Below are 22231 nucleotides of genomic sequence, written 5' to 3'. Positions count from 1 at the left end.
AGAGCAGAGCCCGAGAGCAGCAATGCAGAGCAGAGCCCCTTCCCTGCAGGGAGAGCAGCAATGCAGAGCAGAGCCCGAGAGCAGCAATGCAGAGCAGAGCCCCTTCCCTGCAGGGAGAGCAGCAATGCAGAGCAGAGCCCGAGAGCAGCAATGCAGAGCAGAGCCCTGTCCCTGCAGGGAGAGCAGCAATGCAGAGCAGAGCCCTGTCCTGCAGGGAGAGCAGCAATGCAGAGCAGAGCCCCTGTCCTGCAGGGAGAGCAGCAATGCAGAGCAGAGCCCTGTCCCTGCAGGGAGAGCAGCAATGCAGAGCAGAGCCCGAGAGCAGCAATGCAGAGCAGAGCCCCTTCCCTGCAGGGAGAGCAGCAATGGAGAGCAGCAATGCAGAGCAGAGCCCTGTCCCTGCAGGGAGAGCAGCAATGCAGAGCAGAGCCCCTTCCCTGCAGGGAGAGCAGCAATGGAGAGCAGCAATGCAGAGCAGAGCCCCTGTCCCTGCAGGGAGAGCAGCAATGCAGAGCAGAGCCCGAGAGCAGCAATGCAGAGCAGAGCCCCCTTTCCTGCAGGGAGAGCAGCAATGCAGAGCACAGCCCCTGTCCCTGCAGGGAGAGCAGCAATGCAGAGCAGAGCCCCTTCCCTGCAGGGAGAGCAGCAATGCAGAGCAGAGCCCCCTTTCCTGCAGGGAGAGCAGCAGCAATTCCAGCGGGAGCTGCCCGGGCAGGCCCTGCGCTCCCCAGGGCAGCCGGGCTGCCTCCAGCCTTCCGCTGCTTTGGACATTTAAGGCAAGAATGCCCTGACTTTATCCAGGCTTTTCTTCCACGGGGAAGGTTCCCCAGCTGGAAAGCTCCGATCCTGCTGGGACAGGGGGGCTCTGTGCTGTCCCTGCAGGTCAGGGGGATGCTCCCTGTGCTTCCCCAGGGATAGCTCCTGGGTTATTGAGGAAACCACTGGACGCCAGTTGAGCCCCATCGGATTTTGGGTGTTTGCTCTCCTGGAGCTGGGTCGCAGCTCTCCTGGAGCTGAGCTAGACCTGCCCCTTCCCTTCCCAGACCCCTTTCTTTCTTCTTCCCCCCTGTAAAGAGTAGAAAAATAAAGACTGTTAAATATATATATACAGTGTTAAGAGTACAACAGGACTTTATTATAGGAATTACTATTAAACATCTTTAAGAAAAAAATCACTGATGGAAATAAAATTCTAAAATAGCCACACTCACAAACGTCACAGATCAGTTTGTTTTGCTCTTTCAAAACCTTTCTGTAGAGAAATGATACCAACATCACTGAGAACTGTACATTTTTATGTAAGAAACGCATTTTGGCTCCCAAGCCGGATTTGTGGCCTTTCCACTCCATAAACCAGATTTTTGTTTTTCACAGCACACAAAAACCCCTCTCCACCTCCGTTAAAACCATGCTTTGTGCCTCCAGGATATTTTGACACGGCCACAGAGTGACATCCCCCAGAGGCTGTGCCTGGCCTGGGATGTGTCAGGGCAGCTTGTTGGGGGGTGGTGGTGGCAGGGCTGTGCCCAGAGCCCTGTGCCAGGCCTGGGTGGCCATGGAGCTTTGGGGCAGGGTCAGAGCCAGCAGGGCTGGGCACTGAGCCCCCTGTGCTGTCCCCTCCCCTGCTCCCAGCCCCAGCCACCCTTTCTCACTGCCCCTCTCTCTGTGGGAGCAGAGAGGACAAGCTCAGGCAGAAAGCAGAGGCAGCTGCTGGCCCGGGGATGCTCCCAGCACACCTGGGCTGGCTGGCAGAGCTGACCCAGGCGTCCCTTACCGAGCAGATTGAGATGAGGGACAGTGTCCCCCTCAGTCCCAGCTGCCAGCGGTGCACAGGACCGGCCTGTGGCCCTGTGCCATCTCCCAGGGCAGCTCACCCATCCCTGCAGCCAGGGCAGGACCCAGCCCAGCCCTGGGGCAGCCCCTCCCGGTCAGGGAGAGCAGAACTCCAGAATTCCCTCCCGGCCGTGGTGCTCCCTGCACTCATGGAAACCAATTCCAGAATTCCCTCCCGGCCGTGGTGCTTCCTTCGCTCATGGAAACCAATTCCAGAATTCCCTCCCGGCCGTGGTGCTTCCCACGCTCATGGAAACCAATTCCAGAATTCCCTCCCGGCCGTGGTGCACTCATGGAAACCAATTCCAGAATTCCCTCCCGGCCGTGGTGCTCCCTTCGCTCATGGAAACCAATTCCAGAATTCCCTCCCGGCCATGGTGCTTCCCGCGCTCATGGAAACCGTACTGGCACCGCCGCCCGCCGTGGAATGGTGACAGCCTGATCCGCTTCCAAGTTTGATTTTCTTCCAAATATGCAGAGCTGCTCTGGGCTGGGAGGGAGTAACGGCAGCCTCAGGGCCCCCAGGGCCAGAAGGGCAGGGAAGGAGCCCCTCCTTCTCCTCAGCTCTCTCAGAATGGAAATCCCACCCAGGGGCTAAAGGATTTTCCGTTCCCTGATTCCCCCGTAGCGCCTTGCACCCCTCCAGCCCCACATCCTACCCTGGGCAGGGCAGCCTGGGGCATTCTGTGCCCACTCCTGACAGTTGTGCACCCCACCAGGAGCAGGGGTGCTGCCCACGGTGTGGGACCCCGGCATGGCTTGAGGTGGCCTAACCTGTCACCGTGCTGCCACAACCCAAGACTGCTCCTCCATCCTTCAAAAGCAGAGGAGAGGATACCAGAACTGGTATGGGCTGGGTGGGGTGGGAATTCTGCTGCTTTGATTTTAGGAACCCAAGGCTTGCTGGCATCCCGGGGTGCTCCCAGCCCACGGCACCTGCCCTGGCCCTCGGCGCCCCAGAACTCGTCTGAGCGCCGGCGCTGCGGGAGAGTTTTGTACTACAGAGACAGCACAGAGACCCTGCAGCCCCAGACACCTGGAACAGCCCCAGACACCTGGAACAGCCCCAGACACCTGGAACAGCCCTACCCTGGCCAGGAACCAGGGCGAGTGAGGCTCAGGGGGTGCCCTGATCCCCAGCACGGCCGGAGGGGACGGCAGCAGCGCCCAACAGGTGCAGCAGCTGCAGCGCCGCCGGGGCAGCAAATCTTGGCGTCCACTTCAAAGGCACGCGGGCTCCGTGGGGAGCGCAGAGGAGCCTGAGGGAGCCAGCGCCTGCAAGGGGGACTTTTGTTACCAAACCCTGCCGAGAGGCAGGGAAAACAGTTGCGTGAGTGTTTGATGGCTGGGGCTCCCGCGTCTGCCGCCTTCACAGCTCCGATCCTGCAACATTTGTGCTGGTTGGCAGGAGGCAGGCAGTGTAACAGGCACGTCTAGAGCCACCTCCTGCATTTGGCAGGGAGCGTTGTGCCGATAAAGGAGAAGAAAATGTGCTGGCGGGAGCGGATTCTGACTTTACGCTCGTCACTCATTACTTACACAGAGAAGGAATTTGTTTATGTAATTATTTTTAGCCTGACAGCATCTCCGAGAGCTGCAGGATCCCGGCGCCGCGGGCACGAGGAAGGGGCTCTGCTCCTGCCCCGCACCAAGCCCAGCAGTGCCCCAGGCCCTGGTACAAACTCTGTGCTGGAAACACCTCCACCAGCCCTGCCAGCCCCTGGCTTGGGCTCTGCCTCTCAACTACAGTGAGAGGTGAGCAGGCAGCCCCAGCACCCCACACCCCGTGGGATGTGTCCTGCTGCATCAGTGAGGGTTAAACCGGTGAGGAATCCAGCCCTTGGTGCTGCCCCACAAAGCTCCCCAACTTCAAGGCAGTTGTAGCAATGCCAAGGCAAAGGTTTAATTCAAAGTGAAATGCCTAGGAAAAGAAGGCCTTTCCTTTATAAACAATTTATATTATTTGACTATTACCTGATCTGAATCTCTGCTCATTACTCCTAGCAATAATAGACAACGGCTGTTAGCTTCCCTTTCTGGCGTGGTTTTTGTTCCGGTGTGCGCAGAGTGCAGTCACATCACACCACTACAGATATGTTCAGGAGTGCTCCGGCCGGGCAGGCCCCGCGTGGGGCTGGATCCTCGTTAGTAGCACTGATTCCGTTCCATGTCGTTCCTCCCGTGCCGCCGGCCGGGGAGCAGGCGGGGCTGCCCCTCCCCAGCCCCAGCTCGCTGGCTCCTCCGCAGCCGCAGCCGCTCACTCGCAGCAGCTGCCCGCGCTTTTTTTGCCTTTTTTTTTTTCTCGATAGGAAAAGTCGTTTTCAAACCATTGGTAAGAAAACATTGTGCCTCACTTCGATACTTGTACTTCAGAGGAGTACAGCAGCAGAGGGGGAACAGCCAAAATCCGGGTGGTTTGTTGGGTGGGTTTTTCCTTTTGCAGCCATCTCCTGATGAAGCCTCGTGCACGTCCTGTGCCAGCAAGGAACCCCAGAGCTGGGACCTGCAGGGAGGGAAGAGAACAGCACGAGCTCAGCCTCAGCCACGCAGTGACAGCGCTCATGGCCACTGGTGGGGCTTGTCCCCACCCAGACACACTCTGCACCCAGCCTAGAGCCCAGGCTCTTCCTCCAGCCGGGCTGGGCCATGCACACCCAGGTGATCACCCACCCATCCCCAGGTGCCTCTCACCATTTACTGCCCCTCCTTCGGCGCCTCCTCCTCCTCACGGAGCTGCTGCCGCCGTGCCTGGAACTCTTCATCTGCAAGGCAGAGCAGGTGGGGCTGCAGCACCTGCACACCAGGGCACCCCTGCACCACGGCCCCAGCCGGGCAGGCAGCCCAGCCTCCCCAGGGCAGGGTGTCCTTGCTCAGAGAGACAATTCCCAGCGGCACTCGGGGAGTTTCTTTACAGATTCTGGCCCACAGGGGTATTTCTGCCAGGCGTTCACACCTGAGCCAGCCCTGGGCTGATGTGGCACCACGGACCCAGCCTGCCAAGCCCAGCACACCCAGCACAGCCTGGCACAGCACTCCTTACCATACGCATGTCCTTCCACGTCATCCAGAAGATTTGCTGTGGAGGCTGCTGTCCCCATCCTGCTCCCTCCGCTAAGGAAAACCACTGTGGGGCCAGGATGTGGCCAGGGACCACAGCCACCCTTCCCAGCCCACGCTCCAGCCACACAGGAGCCCTTGGGGAGCCTCCCCTGCCCCACAGCCCTTTCAGGATACACCTGGTGCTTCAACAAGTGTTTTCTTTTTGATTTCCTCATCTTTGTCTTCTCGGAGAAGGCTCTGGCGAGTTCGAACAGCTTCTTGCGCGTGGCTGGAAGGAAGCAGCTGCCTGAGGGTCTCACCCAAACCCAACAACCCCTCCCAAAGCTGCCACGGGCAGGGGAAAGGAGAGGGGCAGGGCCAGGGCAGTGAGAGCCACCCACACCCAACGCCCTGTGGTGAGGCCCAGACTCGGGGAGGGAGACAGGGATGCTTTGGTTCCTGGTGGTAGGTGCCCATGTTTTCCCCTTTTTCTGGGATTTTCACGGCCTTCCTTACCCACCCCTCCCAGTGCTCCCAGTGCCTGCAGCCCAGCTGGGGCCACCCAAGGACCTTGCTCTGATCTGTGGTGGGAAAATCAGGCTGTGCCTGAGTCTGGGCGAGTGCCAGGTACTGCTGCCATTCCCCCTGCCCACCCCACTCCCAGCTGCCCCCCAGCCCTGCCAGGTGCCAGCCCGGGCCCCGCACACACTCACATTTGCCCATGTGCTTGAGCTTGTCTCGGAATAAGGCATCGTCGGACACGGCCCCGCCGGCCTCGCCGGCTCCAGAGGGAGCTCCCTCACCTGCAAGGCAAACAGCCCAAACACGGCTCACCGGCAGTGCCTGCCTGCCTGCCTGGAGAGGGGGCTGTGACAAAGCTTCAGTTCCAGCAGCAGCCGAGGGCACAGGGGCACAGCAGGTGGGATGGCTGTGGATGGGGACATCTGGGGACACAACCCCTGGGACCAGGAGTGCAGAGCCGTGGGCTGGCAGCACACCCTCACAGGGGCTCAGCCCCAGCACCAGCACCTCCCTCCAGGGTCAGCAGCTCCAAATTCCCCCGGGCTCTGAGTGTGCTCTGGGTGTTGGATGATGCTGCCCAGTGGATCAGGAGCAAGCCCAGCTGGGTCAGGGAACAGAGACCCCAGAGCCACGTCCCTGTTCCCCAGGTCTGGGAGCCCAGCTGGAGCCCTGCCAGGCTGCCCAGGCCTGCCCATCCCCACATGGGGCCATCGACAGACACCAGCTCTAATTCTGACTCTGGGCAGCTGCTGTGCTCCGAGGTTAATCAGGATTACCCAGAACAGTCATTATGCCTGCAGGCACAATCCTCTGCTCCAGCCCAGGCAGGGAGGGCAGGGATGGATGGATGGATGGATGGATGGATGGATGGATGGATGGATGGATGGATGGATGGATGGATGGATGGATGGATGGAGGGAGGGAGGCAGGATGCAGCAGCACCTCCACATGGGGAGGGCAGGAGCACCCACCCCCATGACCCACCAGCTCCTGTCTGTGCTGGGAGGGCAGCAGGGAGGCATCAGCAGATTCCTCCTCCACAGCCACTCTGGGGGCAGCTGGGCAGAGGGATGGGAATGCAGGGCTGTGGGGGATCCTGCTGTGGAGAGACAATGCTCATATATGTCTTGGAAGTTACCTGATAATACTGAGGAGAAACCAAAGTCGTTGCTGACAGCAACACCAGTCGACTTGGATTTTTTTGACTCATATTTCAATCGATCTGAAACACAAAAAGCGCAGCGCCCGCTCGATCAGGCCCTGGAGGCAGAGCACATGGCTCTGCTCCCCGCTGCCCTCACAGCCCGTGGCTGTGGCAAGGGAGGCAGCTGGGCTTTGCTTCAGCACAGTGACCACAACCCTTGGGTGGGAGCCCGCAGCAGCAGAGGAGCTGCCCACCCACCACAAGCACACAGCAGCACACCCGTGGCTTTCCTGCAGGGACAGTGCTGCCAGGACCCTGCAGAGCACCACTGGCAGGGCTGGGCAGGGCTCAGAGGCCGTTCCCAAAGCTCCTTGCCACGGATTCTGCTGGGCTCTGCCAGAGATGCTGCAGAGGGCTGGGCAGGGGGGCAGAGCAGGAGCCAGGGAGCAGCCCGGCAGCGTGGGCAGACACTGCCCCAGCCTGGCCACATCTTGTACTGGCTCTGCTTTGGCACAAGCCCTGATCCCACGGGCAGGGCACCGCTGCCAGCAGGCAGAGCCACGGCAGGGCACACGCCCAAAAAGCAGAACTTTCTGAAGGGCCTTTCACCTCTCTCCAGGGCGAGCAGGAAGTCCCGGTTCCTCTGGAGCTCCTTCATGAACTCCTCGTTCTGCAGGAAGAGGGCGATGCGCTCGTCCTCCAGGTACTGCTTCCAGCGGCGCTCCTGCTCCAGCGAGCCCTGGCCGCGGGGCACGGGCTGCCGGCAGCGGGGGGAGCCCTGCCAGGCAAACAGGACACGCTGGGTGCTGCTCTCGGGGTGCCTGCAGCAGCCCCGGGGCCGAGCTCGGCCTGCTTTGTCTCCATCTCCAAAGAGCAGAGCCTGCAGTGTCCTGCTGACAAACACCCCTGCACCAGGCACGTCACACCTCACACCTGGGGAGCAGCACAGCCTCATCCCTGCCTACAATGTTTATCTGATTTGTAGCTGCTCCCAGAGAGCCATAAAAAGCAAAAGCACACAATTACTGGGGAAAGAAAAGGGCAGCTGCTCCTCTCCTCCCCCTGAGCCCAAATGAATTGGCACGCTCCTATTCCCAGAAAGGTAACAGAGCCCGTGCAGCTCAACTTGCAGGGCAATCATTCATGAAAACGTGGCAGGCTGCCTTTGGAGACAAAACGAGAGTGAGGAGCAGGGTGCCTGCAGCTCCCCCATGCCAGGAGGGTGCTGGAGCCATTTAGGGGTTCCTGTGTTAGCAAAGGGCTGAGGGATGATGCCCAGCACGTGTTGGAGCTGCTTGTTCCCCACGGGATGCTGCCCATTGCCTGCCCTGCTGCTGGCACCCAAATGTTGTTTGTAAAACAGCCATGGAGCACATGTGGACTCTGATTTCCCAAGGGCAAATCCTCTGGCTTGCACTAGGTTTCCCACCCAGATTCCACTGCAGCAGCCCTCAAGTGCCCTGGCAGTGCTGCTCTCCTTAGGAGCATTACTGGTCCTGCTGCTCCTCACCAGAGCAGAGGGCAAGATGTTCAAATAATTGAAAATATTAGGTGCTTATAGCAAGTGGCATTTCTGGCACTAATCACTGGGATAATGCAGGAAAAAGATCAAAGCTTTCCTAAGAGCTCTTTCACACCTTGCCCACTTCAGTCTCTTGAACAGGACACACTCCAGAACTTTTGGGTTAGAGCACATCTGGTACCCAGTGTGCTGATGCTGCAAGCTCAGGGAGGCTGAGCACTGGGATGGTGTCCGTGCCACCCCAAGAGCAGGCTGGAAGGGGTGCCCGAGCTCACCTGTGTGCCAGCTGGGGCAGTCTGCTGGGGCAGGATGCGCAGGAAGTCCTCGGGGAGGTTGCCCAGCAGTGGTGGGTTCCAGTTCCTGTAGTGCACGGTGCTGCTGGGACAGGGCATGTCCGTCCTGTGGGGCAAGCACAGGAGCACCTCTGCTGAGGAGAAACCCACCAACACCAGCACCAGCACCAGCACAACACCAACACCAGCACAACACCTTGTGGCAGCGTGGCACAAGGCCTGGCACAGCAGAGCCTGGCACAGCAAAGCCTGGCACAGCAGAGCCTGCCCGGCTCCACCAGCCGTCCTGGAAACCACGAACCCCAACACATCCCCAAACCTGCAGTGTTACCATCAGCTCTGGAGGGTGAAAGCTTTCCTAGAGCATTTGGAATATTTGGGGGCTGTATTTCAAGCCCTGCCCTGCAACTCTGCATGCTGGGTTTTCCTTCTCCTCCCAAAACCAGCCCGGTGGAGCCCCAGCACTGCAGGGATTTGCCCACAAAACTGACAAACGTCCCTCACCCAATGTCACACCCAGCCTGCACAGAGGGCAGGGCTGGCACAGAGGTGCCCAGGGCTCACACTTGCTGTCCCACAGCCCGAGCAGTGCTGCCAGGGCCAAGCGAGCCAGCCGAGGTGTGTGGTGAGCAGCCAGCCAGGGTGGGGCTGGCCCAGCACCTGGTGTTTTCCAGCAGCAGCAGCAGTGAGCGCTCCCCGCCCACGAGCTGATTTTTGCCATTCCACAGGCTGCCAGAGAGGCTTTCCGGCCCCTCAGCTGTTGGTGGTTCAGACCCTCACAGGGATTTCTCAGCCAGCTGTGAGCTTCATTCATCTCCCTTGGCTTTGTCTCACTGGACCCTATAAGGAGCAGGGCCAGACAGCCGTGCCAGGGGCAGCTGACACAGCCTGACCTGCACAGGTGCCCCAGGGGCTCAGCCTGACCCCGGGTGCTGGCACAGGTGCCCCAGGAGCTCAGCCTGACCTGCACAGGTGCCCCAGGAGCTCAGCCTGACCCCGGGTGCTGGCACAGGTGCCCCAGGAGCAGGAGCTGTGCGGGGCAGGGTCTCACCTGGGCGGGGGCGTGGGTGGGGCGCGGGGGTAGCGGCTGCCCAAGGCCTGGCTCTCGTAGGCAGGAGGGGAGTACACGGGAGGGGGCTCCTCGTCCGAGCTGTCCGGCTCCAGGGTCCGCTCCAAGATCTGCAGGGTGAGAGGACGGGGTGAGGGCAGCACAGGGAAATGTTCCCCAGTGAGCCAGAGCCCCACGTGCAGCAGCAAAACAGGGATGGCACAGGCTGAATGCTGCTGCAAGGACGGGGCAACCTGCTGGCACTGGGCCTCCTGCACCCAGGGGGGTTTTGGTGGAGTTTGGTGGGGTTTGGAGGTACTGCTTTCAAGGGAAGAGGGTGGCTGAGCCTACCCTTGGTGCACACAGCCCCAGGGAGTCTCTCTGACAGCAGCAGAAGGGTTCCTGATGGGTTTTGGGGTGAGTGAGAGGGAGGAGAGCTCTTGGCCTGAGCCTGAAGCACTGCCCAAGCCAACCCTTGGTGCAGCAGCCCAGCGGATCCGGGCACTCCAACCTCTGCCTGCCCGCAGCAGTCAAGTAGCTCCGTGCTGGGCTGGGCAGGAGGAGGCAGGATGAGACTGACGTGCCCCAGGTGTGGAAGGCAGAGCCCCCAGAGGGGAGCCCGGGCCGGTACCTCGGGCGGGATGCTGTCCTCCGAGTCGGAGCTGTCCTCGCAGCCGCTGCCGTCCAGGTTCATCTGCAGGAGCTGGTCGATGGTGGCGTCCACGGCGCCGTTGTTGGCCCTCAAGACGCACTCGATGATGTCGTAGTCCATGTTGGGGAACATGGTCTTGAAGTCCTCCATGGCCTGGTTGAACTCCAGGCGCCGCACCTGCCTGGCGGGGCGGCTGTTGTTGAGCTCCTGGGCGGAGGAGCCGCCGCGGGAGCCGCCGTTGCTGCTGCTGCGGCGGAACAGGCTCGTCATGGCGCGGGCCCGGCGTGCCCGGCGTGCCCGGCGTGCCCGGCGTGCCCGGCTGTGCCCCTGCTCACCGGGGGCCGCCCCGGCTGCCAGCCGCGACCATGGGTGGGCGGCGGGGCTCCCGCTCCCTGCGGCCGGCGGCTCCGCGTCAGCCCCCGGCGCACGGCTGCATCCTGCCACCTGCGGGGGGGACACGGACACGGTCACGGGGGACACGGACACCGGGGGACACGGACACGGTCACCGGGGGGCACGGACACCGGGGGACATGGTCACGGTCACCAGGGGACACAGTCACCATGGGACAGAGCCACCCAGGGGACACGGACACGGTCACCGGGGGACACGGACACCAGGGGACACGGTCACCAGGGACACAGCCACCCAGGGGACACAGTCACCATGGGACAGAGCCACCCAGGGGACACAGTCACCAGGGGACATGGTCACCAGGGACACAGTCACCAGGGGACACAGTCACCCAAGGACAGCACCCAGAGGCTCCCCTGTCTCAGCAGGGCACATTCTGCTCCGTTCCACCCATCCCACTGCATCCTCGTGGGACTGAGCCATCCCTGCATCGGGCCCGGCACGCCGGAGCCTGGACGTGCCGTGCCAGGAGCTGTACCAGCAAAATGCAAGGCAAGAAAAATGGCATTACTTCCACTGCCCAGAGTTAATGTTTCCAGGTTTGACATGTATTTATAAACACGGTAAAATCACTCTTTAAAATAAAACATGGAGTCGGCTCAGAGAGTCTCAGGGCAGGGGGCTGAAATGCTCTGCAGCACGGCAAATCGACCTTTTGGAAAAGCTACCAAATCCAAGATTAACATTCACTTTAAAACCATAAACAGATTATACAGCCACTGCTTCTCGTTTGAAAATGCAGGGCCAAATTCAGTTCTGGATTAACTCCACTGTTTGAAACAGAATTACCCCAGGAACACTTTTGATCCATAATATCATTTTCAAAGGCTTTTTCCTAAGCGGCAGGCAGAGAGTTCAGGATAACTGTCCCTAAATGGTATTTAATGCAGAAGAACGTGCCAAGCACATTTCTTAGCAAAATGGCATAATCAGATTCCAAGCCATTAAGAGGAGCAGTCGCCTCTGAAGGTCACCTGGGCTCTCTCCTGCCCAGCAAGACCATGTGTGACAGCCACAGCCCCGAGCTGCTCCAAGGGGCTTCCAGAGGCAGCTGAGAACAAAACACACTTGCAATACATGGGGAACTCAGCAGGAGCTTGGGGAGAAATCCACCTTTTGCCCCATTGCTAATTTACCTCCACCTTCATCCCAGGGACAGCGCTCTCTGGTACCAGAGGAATCACAGGGATGATTCCTGCTCCAGGCACACCCTGCTCTCCTTCCTGGCTTTTCTGTAATCCTGGAAGCATTTCCATTTGGATGCACCTTGGTCCCTGGGCTGAGCAGGTGCCAGGGGCCATCCAGTGCCACCTCCTGTGGCATTTGCTGCCAGGCAGGACAGGACCCAGGGAAAAGCAGCAGCAGAATCACTGTCGGGCACAAGGGGCCATTTCCAAACAGCACCAGGAGCCCCCAGCTCGCTCCTGCTCACTAATAATGTCCATTTAAGTGGTCACTCAGCCAGGAGCTGTCTCCATCCCAGTAATGCAGTCCCCAGGATCAGCTTGCCAGGAGCCAGGCGTGGAGCAGAGCAGGAACACTCCCGACAGCTCTGCCCGGCTCTATTCACTGAGGACAAATAAATCCGCTGGAGTCAATTAATAAAACACTGCTGCTCACTTCCTCCTCCGCTCCCCTGACTCACTCCAGCCAAGAGCCAGCATTGTTCACACCTCTGGAATTATACTTTAATTGCAATATTGCATGGCTGGTTTAGTCACGTATTAAATTGAGTTGTAACACATTCACAGGGTACACACCTCCTTACAGGATTTGGCTACTCCACGAGCCTGGACACCCACGGGAACACAGCTTATGCTGGATACACACACAGACACAATCCAGGGATGGAGATGGGAGTTTCTGTGAAGAACCATTGCCTCAGCAGTGCTGTGCCAGCCCATAAACCTCAAACAGCACAATAACCCCCCAAAATCAGGCTGGAATTCTCCAGATCTCCATAAAGCAACCCAAGTACGTGGGCTGGGGAATCTTTGTCTCCCAGCATCTGACCTTTGAGTGTGCATTTAAAGGCTTCCCTGTAACCATGAGAGCCGTGCCAGGCACTGGCAGTCCCCCTGTTGCCAACACCAGCTCAGGGAGGTGTTCCTCAACACTGCACGGGAGTCTGGGACAGCTCCTGGAAGTGCTGGATAGTGGCACTGAGCACAGACACCTGCTGAGCCATGGAAATCCTCTGGTCAGAATCTGAACAAAATTAGGGATGAGGACAAGATATTTTACAGAAGAAAGGCTCCGCTGCACATCTGGCTTCAAAGAGTCCCAGGGGAATGTGCTGGCACCTTCCCTGCCCTGAGATACACCCCAGGAGTTCGGGGCTGGCAGGGGCCACACAGACCAGGGCAATTCACATGCCCTGGAGGCTTTTAAACCCATTTTTCAAAGTCCTGCTGCTAATCCAAAGAAATGCAAATCACTCATGCATCAGGGAGAAGCCAGTGGGCTGTGGGCAGGAGCTGGTTTCAAACACCAACAGGTACCCGGACCCTGAGCTCCCCCAGCCCCTGCTGGCTGCACAGGGCTCGGGTGGGCAGTGGGGAGGCAGCAGGACCCGGGGCAGCTGGGGAAGGGCTCAGCATGTTCCTGGCCCTTCCTTCTGTGATGTCAGTGAGCGGCTGGGGAGATGCCAGGAAAAGCAAAATCCCTTGGATTTCCCAAAAAGGAAAGAAGAATTTGGCTGTGCCCTCAGCCCACGAGGGCACAGGGGCTTGGGGCATGAGCTGGGCCCCTCTGCCCTCCTGCCCCACGTGCAGAACCAGCCTGGGATGACTCCTTGGCTGCTGCCTGACCACAGCTCCTGCCCTGCTGCCTGCACCAGGAGCCTGATGCTGTTATTCATCCTCCAAACCCAGGCATAATCCCCCGCCCTTCTGCTGTGCCCATCACAGGAGGAGCTTAAAGGCTTTGCAGGCTCCTGGCCTGCGTGTCCCCATCCCACAGGTCACAGGGCCAGCACTGGCATAGGAAGGGCTGCCACAATGCCACATCCACACCAGCTTTTATCCGGTGCCTCCACATGCTGGGACAGGGCTGGCACTGAAAATGCTGTTTTGTGTCACTGCACAGCCAGGACAGCACAGGACACTGTTCCACACGACTGCTGCCTCAGTGCACACTGTGCTCAGGCACTGGCACACCTCTGGCTGCAGCCCCTGCCTTTAGCTCACCACTCAAAGCCATCAAATACAACCAAACAGGAGCTGGCCTTGGCGGGCAGCTCCCCCTGCCAGCCCAGGGGCTCACCCTCTGCCACCCAGGCTGCCAGTGCCTTGCACAATCCAGAGCAGAGCCAAGGACGAGAGCAGAGCCAGGAGAGGGCCTCACTCAGGCTCCTGGGCAGGGGTAATGCCCACAGCCTGGCAGGGACACCCTTCTGTGCCCCCGGCATCCTGCAGCAGGCACTCTGTACCTCCCAAAAATGGCTTTTCCACGGAGGGGCAGCCCCAGGGGAAGCTCTGGAGAGGCTGCTGGCCTCAGCTGCCCGGGAAGAGCAGCTGGATAATCCCGGGGCTGGGTCAGACGGGAATGTGGGGCTGGCAGCAGCAGCTGCTCGGCTCAGCACAGCCCCACCGGAGAGCCAGCAGCTGGGAAAGCACCGGGGCTGATGGCTCCCAGCCCTCCCTGCTCAGGGAACAGCCTTGGCACCGAGTGCAGACCAGAATATTCCCTTCCCCAGAGTCTGCTGCGGCTCAGACAGCAGATGGGACTGCTCAGACACTGCCCAGCTCCTTCTCCCCTGCTCTTGCCACGCTGTGCTCATGGATCCCCCTGAAAATACACAGGAGCCCCTCTGCAGCCAGGACGGGGGACACCAGCGAGGGCAGGGACCCCCAGCCCACACTCCCCAGCCTCAGCGCACTCATCCCGTGGTGGTTGCAAGCCCAGGCCCGTGGTGCCTCAGCTGGGGACGCAGAGCACACGTGCAGAAGCATTTCCATCACAGGATTATCTGGAGAAAAGGGCTGACAGCTCCCCTCGTTCCTGTAGGGAAGACTCTTGGAAGAAGTCTCAAAACTCAAGGATGTTAAAGCAGAAGTAGTGGCTGTGTCCAGAGCAGATGTGCTGAGTTCTGCTGCAGCCAGGCCCCTGCAAGGGGATTGCTCAACGTGGGAACGAGAAGTCTGGGAACGTGACTGCTCAGCAGCTGCAGGTGCTACTGTAACAGGACTGAAATTGGGATGAAAAGTGTATGATCAGGAACAGAAATTACGCTTTTCTCTACCAGCAAACGTGCCAAGGATGTGCAGGATGGGCCCCTACCAGTCTCTCCTAAATCCCCTTGTCACCTCCCTCTCTGCCTCTGCCTCAGGGGATGCTGTGCACCCCTCCTGGGCCCACAGCCTGGGAAAACTGCTCAGAGCAAATCCTTTTTCATGGAAACAAATAAGCACCTGAGGATCTCCTTGAATACTTGTTCTACCGAGTATTAAAATGGCCGGGTTTAAGCCCTTTTCAAAAGCCAAAGCAATCAGGGAGGCAGCACAAGTAAGCCCTGCTTGGGAACCTGCGCAGCACGAACCTCTCTGCGGCAGGAAATTCCTCTTTGGCTCCCAGGGCAAGTGCAGAGGAACCAGGAGAGCCACGGAGTGATGCCAACCCCTGCCCAGGTGCTCTCCTGCTTTCCTGGGAGCCCTGGACACTGCAGCACCCTGAGCCCTCAGGATGCACCTGTAAGGGATGCAGCTCGGGGCACCCACTGCCCTCCCGCGTGCCCTCCCTCAGGACAGATTTATGGGAGCCCTTTGTGGTGTGGCCCTGCACAGCACCCAGCTGGCTCCTAAAGCACCCACACCCCGCTAAACCCTCTGAGCCGAGAGCCAGGCAGGGCTGCACCCCTGCACCCACCTTCCCCGCCAGTGCCAGGCTGCCAGGGGATCCCGTGCCCCCAGCCCCCGGTGCCAGGGCAGGCAGAGCCACCCCCTGCCCCTGGGCATTGTGCAGCGCTAATCCCCGCTCGGCTCTCACACCTTTCCTGCAGGGAGCAGGGCCGCAGCCCCCGCCCCAAACTAAGCCCACGTTAAAGAGGCAGCGCTGCATCCTCGCCCAAAAGTCGCCTGCCTTGCCAGGAGGCCGCCCTGCACTGGTTTCATTGAAGGTAATTTGATCTTGGCAGGACGACATTCCTAAAATAGTTGAGGGAATTCAAACATGAAATAAGGTTTCCAGGAAGGGATTAAAAAAAAATAGGTCAAGCAAGTGCGAGCGATTAAAGTGACCCGGCATCCCTATGTACGGTTTAACTGCGACTCTCCTCAGCTCCACCTTGCATCACCGTGCCATAAATTAGATCCACGAGGCTGCCCAAAGCAGAGAGGCTGATATAAGATTATTGCAGGAGGTGGCTGGTGTCAGTGACCTTTCCTCCCCTGGCTTTCACCGCCGACATCAAACACGCAGGGCCCAGCTGAAGCATCAGCCCAGAGCTCTGGAACGGCACACAGAGCCAGGATCCAGCACTGCCTCCATCCCCCGGGACAGCCCCATGCCCAGCTCCCTGCCTCAGTTTCCCCATGCCAAGGCTGGCAGGAGGGAGGCTCAGGCACCCCGTGCCTATGGCTGTCCCCCCACAGCCCCTGCACAAAGCCCTCGCGCCGTATGTCACACAAACCCGTCTGGAACTGCTGATCCCTCTCCTCCCTTTGTGCTCCCAGCTCGGCACAAAAGCTGGGAAGCAGCTGGGAGTGAAAGAAAATAAAAATTCCTGCGGACACAAAGGTGTGTGGCATTCCCTGGGGACTGGGGACGGGACTCAGGGCCTGGGGAGGATTTGCTGCAGGGCAATTTCTGGGTTAGGTTTGGGCAGTGAGCAATAAAGGGGAGGGGGGAACACGAACCAGGCTGGGGGCAGGGCCAACCCCACTCCCGGGATAATTAGTGTGGCTGATTCCAATTGCTAATTTGCCATTATAGGTCAAGGGTCACGGAAGGCAGACCTTCCCCTCCATCCCTCTGCATGGCAGGAACATACTGGAATGGACTGGGAAGGACTGGGCTGAGCCTGCCCCAGGCTGGTGCAGAGCATCTCTGCAGGATGGGGCCCTGGGCATCCCACAGAGGCACGGACGGGCAGGGACGGGCAGAGACGGGCAGAGACGGGCAGGGATGGGGAGGGATGGGCAGGGACGGGCAGGGAAAGTCAGGGATGGGCAGGGATGGGCAGGGATGGACAGGGATGGGCAGGGACAGGCAGGGATGGACAGGGATGGGCAGGGATGGGCAGGGATGGGCAGGGACGGGCAGGGATGGGCAGGGACGGGCAGGGACGGGCAGGGATGGGCAGGGATGGGCAGGGATGGGCAGGGACAGGCAGGGATGGACAGGGACCAGCAGGGATGGGCAGGGACCAGCAGGGATGGGCAGGGACGGGCAGGGACAGGCAGGGATGGGCAGGGACGGGCAGGGACGGGCAGGGACGGGCAGGGATGGGCAGGGACGGGCAGGGACGGGCAGGGACAGGCAGGGACGGGCAGGGATGGGCAGGGACAGCCTGTGCAGAGCAGGCCCAGCCTCTCTGGGGCTGCTCTCCTGCCATCAGGGTTTAAGGGCCGTCGCTCAGCACGCAGAGGAAAAATCCCGTATTGATTCACCCGGAGCTCCGGAGCACAGACCGCACGAGTTTCTATGGAAACAAAATTAGTGGAGTAAAACTCTCCCTGCCAGCACACGGTGAATTATTCACCAGGACAGGCCCCTGGCCAGAGGGGCTGCTGAGAAGATTTAAAGGTGATCACAGAGTGGCTGCTGTGATCCCCCTTCCCTCGGGGACCAAGCCACAGCCAGGGAGGACGAAAGGCGCTGGGTTTCCACGCCGTGTGTGTGGTGGGAAGGTCCTGCACCTCCCTCACCACATCCACAGCCTCAGGGGTCCCCAGCGAGAGGAGGAGGAGAGATTCCCCCCTCACTTCCCTCATCCCTTGCACCGCAGCAGTAACAGAGGGCACAAAGTGTCACTGCCTGATGTCCACCTGCCATGCAGCGGCCACCCCGTGGTCACCCATCCACCCCTGACACCCAGGATGAGCCTGAGGGCAGACCAGCCACAGCCCAGCTCAGCCACAGAGCCTCTCAGCAGCACGCTCACAAGAGCCAGGGGAGAGGGGGACTAATGAAACACAAACACAGAGGGTTTTTTGTGAGTCACTGAGCCATATGGTGGATGCAAGCTATCCCGGGAAAGTGCCGAGCCAACAACGCAGCACTGCATCCCCTCGCTGTCCTGGGACACAGTGTCACACTGTCACTGCACCGGGCTTCTGTCCTCCCTCCTGCTGGGTGACATTGCTGGGCACAGGAGAACCTGCTGGAAAGGCTACGCCTCACCAGGGACAGGGATTTCATTAAGGCCCCACGTCAGCCCCCTCCTGCCAGCCAGCACGGGCTGCTCCATCCCGGCACAGGGAAAAGCCCTGGCAGGAGGAGGAAGGCTGGGTTTGCTCCATCACAGCACATCACAGCAATTACATGGGACACCAACCTGGATTTGAGGCCAGGCCAAAGCTCAGAGAAACTCTCGGTATCCTCAGCAGCAGAGTCATTCCTGTGCCAGCACAGTTCTGGGGGGCAAAGGCACCCAGACCCCCAGCAATGGCTCTGCTTATTTCTCTTTTTGCCAACAGCCACGTGCTGTGTCCAGCCACCACAACAGGTCACATTCTTAAAAACCCATCTTGCTTCTCTTTCATTATTTTTAAGTTTGCATGACCAATTCAGGTACTATTCAGGTACCCCAACCCAGTTGATTTGCACTGATTGTGGCGATCACCAGCCAGGGAGAGTAAAAGGCACAAGGATTTTAGAAGGAACAGTTTGGGCTCCAGGAGCTGGGAATCCTCCCCAAAGCCTGTCCCCATCCCCACCAGCAGAGCTCCAGGACCATAATCTCCATTTTCTGGAGATGATCTCCCTGTTTTCCCCTGCTCAGCCCTGCTTTCAGAGCCGAGGACAGGGCCAGGCCCCTCTGCAGTGTCTGTGTGCCCATCGGCTGTGCCTCCCTGGGGAACGGAGAGCGAGGCCAGGGATCGACCAGCTGTCAGGCAGAAGGAAGAAATACCACTTCCAGGAGTCAGAGCTCATTTCCCTGCAATAAAAGCAGGCTGGGGCTGGAAAAACGTACCACTAATGGGGATGCACATCCCACACCACTCCAGCCGCCGATAGGAAAGCACCCAGGGGCTGTAGCTTGGAAAAATAAAAGCCATCAGCAAGGCCTGGTTTCAAGTGGCACAGCTGTAGATTAGGCCCAGACCAGGGCATAAAGGATCTGCCATTCCCCACATGGATTATTGCTGTGGATGATGCCCTCCACATGCCAATCTCGGCTCTGAGTTATGGCTCCTCCAGCAGATGGGAAAGAAAACCTCACTGCTTCCTTCCAGGGAGGGGAATGGCTCAGATCAGCATCACCCTTAACTGCTCCACTGTCCATCCTCCCCAGCCCCATTCTCCCCACTCCACCCACACACCCTGCTCTGGGGACCAAGGCAGAGCCAGGTCTCCAGTGCTCACAAATGCCACCCAGAAAGGAAGACCTGGAGAGTTTGTGCTTCCTGGAGTTCTTTGTGGGTGGATTTTATCTCCTTTCCCATCTATTCTCAGTGTGCTTTTGTGTAGGGTCCTCACTGCTGAGTGAGCAGCCTGCCTTGCCTCTGCCAGGCTCACACTGTCCTAGCAGGGGTGTGGGACAGCTCTACCTCCCCAAAAACCTTCTACCTCCCCAAACAACCCCCAGAGACCCAGGCAGACCCCAGGGACTGGGCCCAGCCAGGGGATGGTCCCTGCAAGGCAGCCGCTGCGGCTTTGAAGACACACTTGTTTGTTTGCTTGTCGCCGGGCAACAGAGAGGATGGAAAAAATGTCAATGTCATATTGTCACCTATGAGTCACCGCTCAGCACGGCCGAGATGCCCCGGTCCTGCCACCACGAGCGGAGAGACAGGAAAAGGGCCCGAGGCAGCCCGAGAGCGGCTCGCTGCAGCTCTCTCTGCCTGCCCGGCCCTGCTGACACCTTCCCCATCCCCACAGGCGGGGACATCAATGGCCCGGGCACATCGGTGGCACATCGGTGGCACACCGGTGGCCCAGGGGCGGCTTTGGGAGCCCTGGGAGGAGAGGCGGGGATTTGCATCGCTATTTGCATTTCCTAATTGCGCCTGCGGGTTTCCTGGGGCAGCGCGGGCCGCGGTTTCCATGGCAGGTTTTGTGCGGACCCGGAGCACCGAGGGAGGCACAAAGAGGCCACAATGGCGCTGCCACTCAGCCGCATCAAAGGCGGCCGGCGGGGCGGGCCGGGCACGGCGGCCTGTGCCCCCGCACCCCCGGAGCCCCGGACCCCCGGAGCCCCGGAGCCCCGGGCCGTGGGGACAGGGCGGCGGTGCCCCGGGCTGGGACAGCCGCGGCCGGCCCGCAGGAGCGGAGGGAGCCGCGGTGGCCCGCAGGCAGCAGCTGCTCGTCGGAAGTGGTGCGAGAGCTGGAGCCAGATGTTCCCCCTGCTCCCATTTCCTGTTGTTTGCAGCCAGCTTTCCACCCAGCTCGGTGGGCCGCTTTCTCCTTCCAGCTTCCCACCCCATTCAGGGTCGCTGCTGTGCCCGTGCAGCTCCCGTGCTGGCCCCGGGAACGGGCAGAACATCCAAAACAGACCCGGAAAAACCCGGTCCACACACCGGGGCTGCAAACCCAGCGCCACCGAGCAGGGCAGAGGCTCCAGGCAATGTCCCTCCACCACCCTGGCCACGGTGACAGAGATGCTGCCGCCACAACAACAGAGGGACCTATCTCTGGGCTATTATTTCAAGTTTTTTTCTTATTTTATAGTTATCAATTATCATCACCATCACCTTGTGCTGCCCAAAGCCTCCCAGCTGTGACCACAAGCACCCCACAGGCGAGCTCCCTTCCCACACATCCCAGCTGGGATTTCACCCTCAGGGCCCAGAGCCTGACCATGAATGACCCTCTGATCCCCTCCTGGCTCTCCCACTCCCACTGCCAGCACCTGTGCCCTGCAGGCTGATAAGCCCCAGCATCCCTGTCAGGCTGTGCTGCTCCCCGGGATTCAGGGCACCTCAGCTCTGGTGCCACAGCAAAGCCCCTCAGCCACGCCACCAACGCCATCAGGTGTCAGCAGGTTTTGTTCATTTCATTTTAAATAAAATTCTGGAAAAGTTCAAACTTTCCCAGGAACCCTGTGGCTGGGAAGAGGACGGGCACCTTTGACAGAAATAATTTTGGCTGTCAGAGGCTCTGACACCAGGGCTGTGGACAGCCAGGGGTTGGTGCACAAAGCTGTGCCAGCATCAGGCACAGCCTCACCACGGCGTGGCTGGATAACACGGGGGGAAAGGCCACAGGTGCATCACCACAGGAGCTGATGGCAGGGGCTCCTCTGACACGATGAGCACCAAAACCTTCCCACCACCCCAGCCCCAGGCAATCTGCGCTCCCACAGGGCTCCCCGGGGTCTCATTGCCCCGCTGCTGCACTCCCGCCGAGCACTTCCACAGGAAAACCTCTGTGAAAACCACAAAAAGCTTCTCAGTGCAGCAGATGCCGCTGCAGCCTGTGTTCTTAGCGATGGAGGAGGAGGAGGAGGATGTGAGGAAAGCCACAGCTTCCCCAGCCGCAGGGCAGCCCCAGCGGCAGCCTCGGGGGTCAGCCCGGGATGGTGGTTCTCCCCTGGAAATCCTTACGGCTCCAGCCCCCGTGTTTGTTGTCAGTGGCAGCAGCAGGAGGAGGTGTGAGGAGGAGGTGCGACTCCACTGCTTTTTAAGAAAATAATAAAAAAGAGCCTTTCCAACCCGCCTGGGAGACAGACGGAGCAGGAGAGCACTGCTTTGAGCCGTGACTTGCACTTGACTCCTTCTCCATCGCTGTCAGCCCACAGCGCCCTGGCAGCAATTTCAGCGCTGGACAGGACCCCCAGGTGAGGATCAGCCTGGCGGGATGGTGCCCTCCATCCTTACGGAGGATGACAGGACTGGCTGAGATGGGCACCCGGTCGGGGGCTCACAAATATCCCTGGTCACCAGGAGGTGACCACCAGGGCTGTGGCACACCAGGGCCCGGCCAATTCCTGCACCAAGCGATGCCCACCGGGCGGAGAGGGCGGGTGTGAGGCGTGCTGCCGCTCAGGGGCGCAGGGACGATGCCCAGCAGCAGGAGGCCACCAAATCCAAAGCCCCAGTGGCACGGAGGGGTCGCGCTCGGGGACCGGCGATGCTCCGGGGCTGAGCGGAACGCGGGTCCTGCCCCAGGCCGAGCCGACCTGCCCGCGCCCGGCCCCACGCAGGACGGCTCTTGGGCACATACGGGGCTGGCCCCTGGCCCACCCGGGATGGCCCTTGGCCCATCCCTGGCCCCACTCGGGTCGGCCCCCTTGTCCCCACACCGTCCGTGGGCTCGGCCGCCCGGTGGGCTCCGCTCGCGGGACGCTCCGGAGCGCGGCGGGCGCGGGGCCCCGCCAGGCCCGCGGCGGAGCCGAGCAGCCGGAGCAGCGGCGGGGCCGTGCCGGGGCTGCGGCCCCCAGCGCTCGGCTCGGGAGCGGCGGCCAGGCGGCCGCAACAGGCGCGGCCCCGGCCCCGGCCCCGGCCCCGGCCCCGGCCCCGGCCCCGGCCCCGGCCCCGGCCCCGGCCCCGGCCCCGGCCCCGGCCCCGCCGCTCCGCCCGGGCCCCGGTAGAGGCCGAGCCGGCGGCGCCCCCGCTCCCCCAGCCCCGGCGGGGCCCGCGCGGCTCCGGGCCCGACCCGCGCA

At 60.5% G+C, this 22231-nt stretch overlaps 1 protein-coding gene across 1 annotated transcript; it reads right to left on the bottom strand.

Moving 5' to 3' along the window:
• Positions 1 to 4112: 4112 nt before the first annotated feature.
• Positions 4113 to 10346, bottom strand: CUEDC1 (CUE domain containing 1). Its single transcript, XM_058037514.1, has 10 exons — positions 10033 to 10346; positions 9405 to 9532; positions 8336 to 8459; positions 7148 to 7316; positions 6533 to 6616; positions 5586 to 5675; positions 5068 to 5161; positions 4874 to 4932; positions 4525 to 4595; positions 4113 to 4336 (listed from the first exon to the last, which is right to left on the bottom strand). The coding sequence occupies exons 1-9, from the start codon at positions 10321 to 10323 to the stop codon at positions 4528 to 4530; spliced, it is 1107 nt and encodes a 368-aa protein (XP_057893497.1). The 5' UTR covers positions 10324 to 10346; the 3' UTR covers positions 4113 to 4336; positions 4525 to 4527.
• Between the last annotated feature and the right edge of the window lie 11885 nt (positions 10347 to 22231).

The sequence above is a fragment of the Melospiza georgiana genome, chromosome 19 (assembly GCF_028018845.1).
Source record: "Melospiza georgiana isolate bMelGeo1 chromosome 19, bMelGeo1.pri, whole genome shotgun sequence".
Classification (NCBI taxonomy): domain Eukaryota; kingdom Metazoa; phylum Chordata; class Aves; order Passeriformes; family Passerellidae; genus Melospiza; species Melospiza georgiana.
Note: the sequence above shows the minus strand (reverse complement) of the source record. Positions and strands in the feature narration are given on the sequence as shown.

Excerpts from the sequence above, each read along its gene's own strand:
- CUEDC1 (XM_058037514.1), bottom strand. The coding sequence starts at position 10,323 with ATGACGAGCCTGTTCCGCCGCAGCAGCAGCAACGGCGGCTCCCGCGGC. Across the intron at positions 9,533-10,032 it reads AGGACAGCATCCCGCCCGAG|ATCTTGGAGCGGACCCTGGA; the intron begins GTACCGGCCCGG and ends CTCACCCTGCAG. Across the intron at positions 8,460-9,404 it reads CCACCCACGCCCCCGCCCAG|GACGGACATGCCCTGTCCCA; the intron begins GTGAGACCCTGC and ends CTTGCCCCACAG.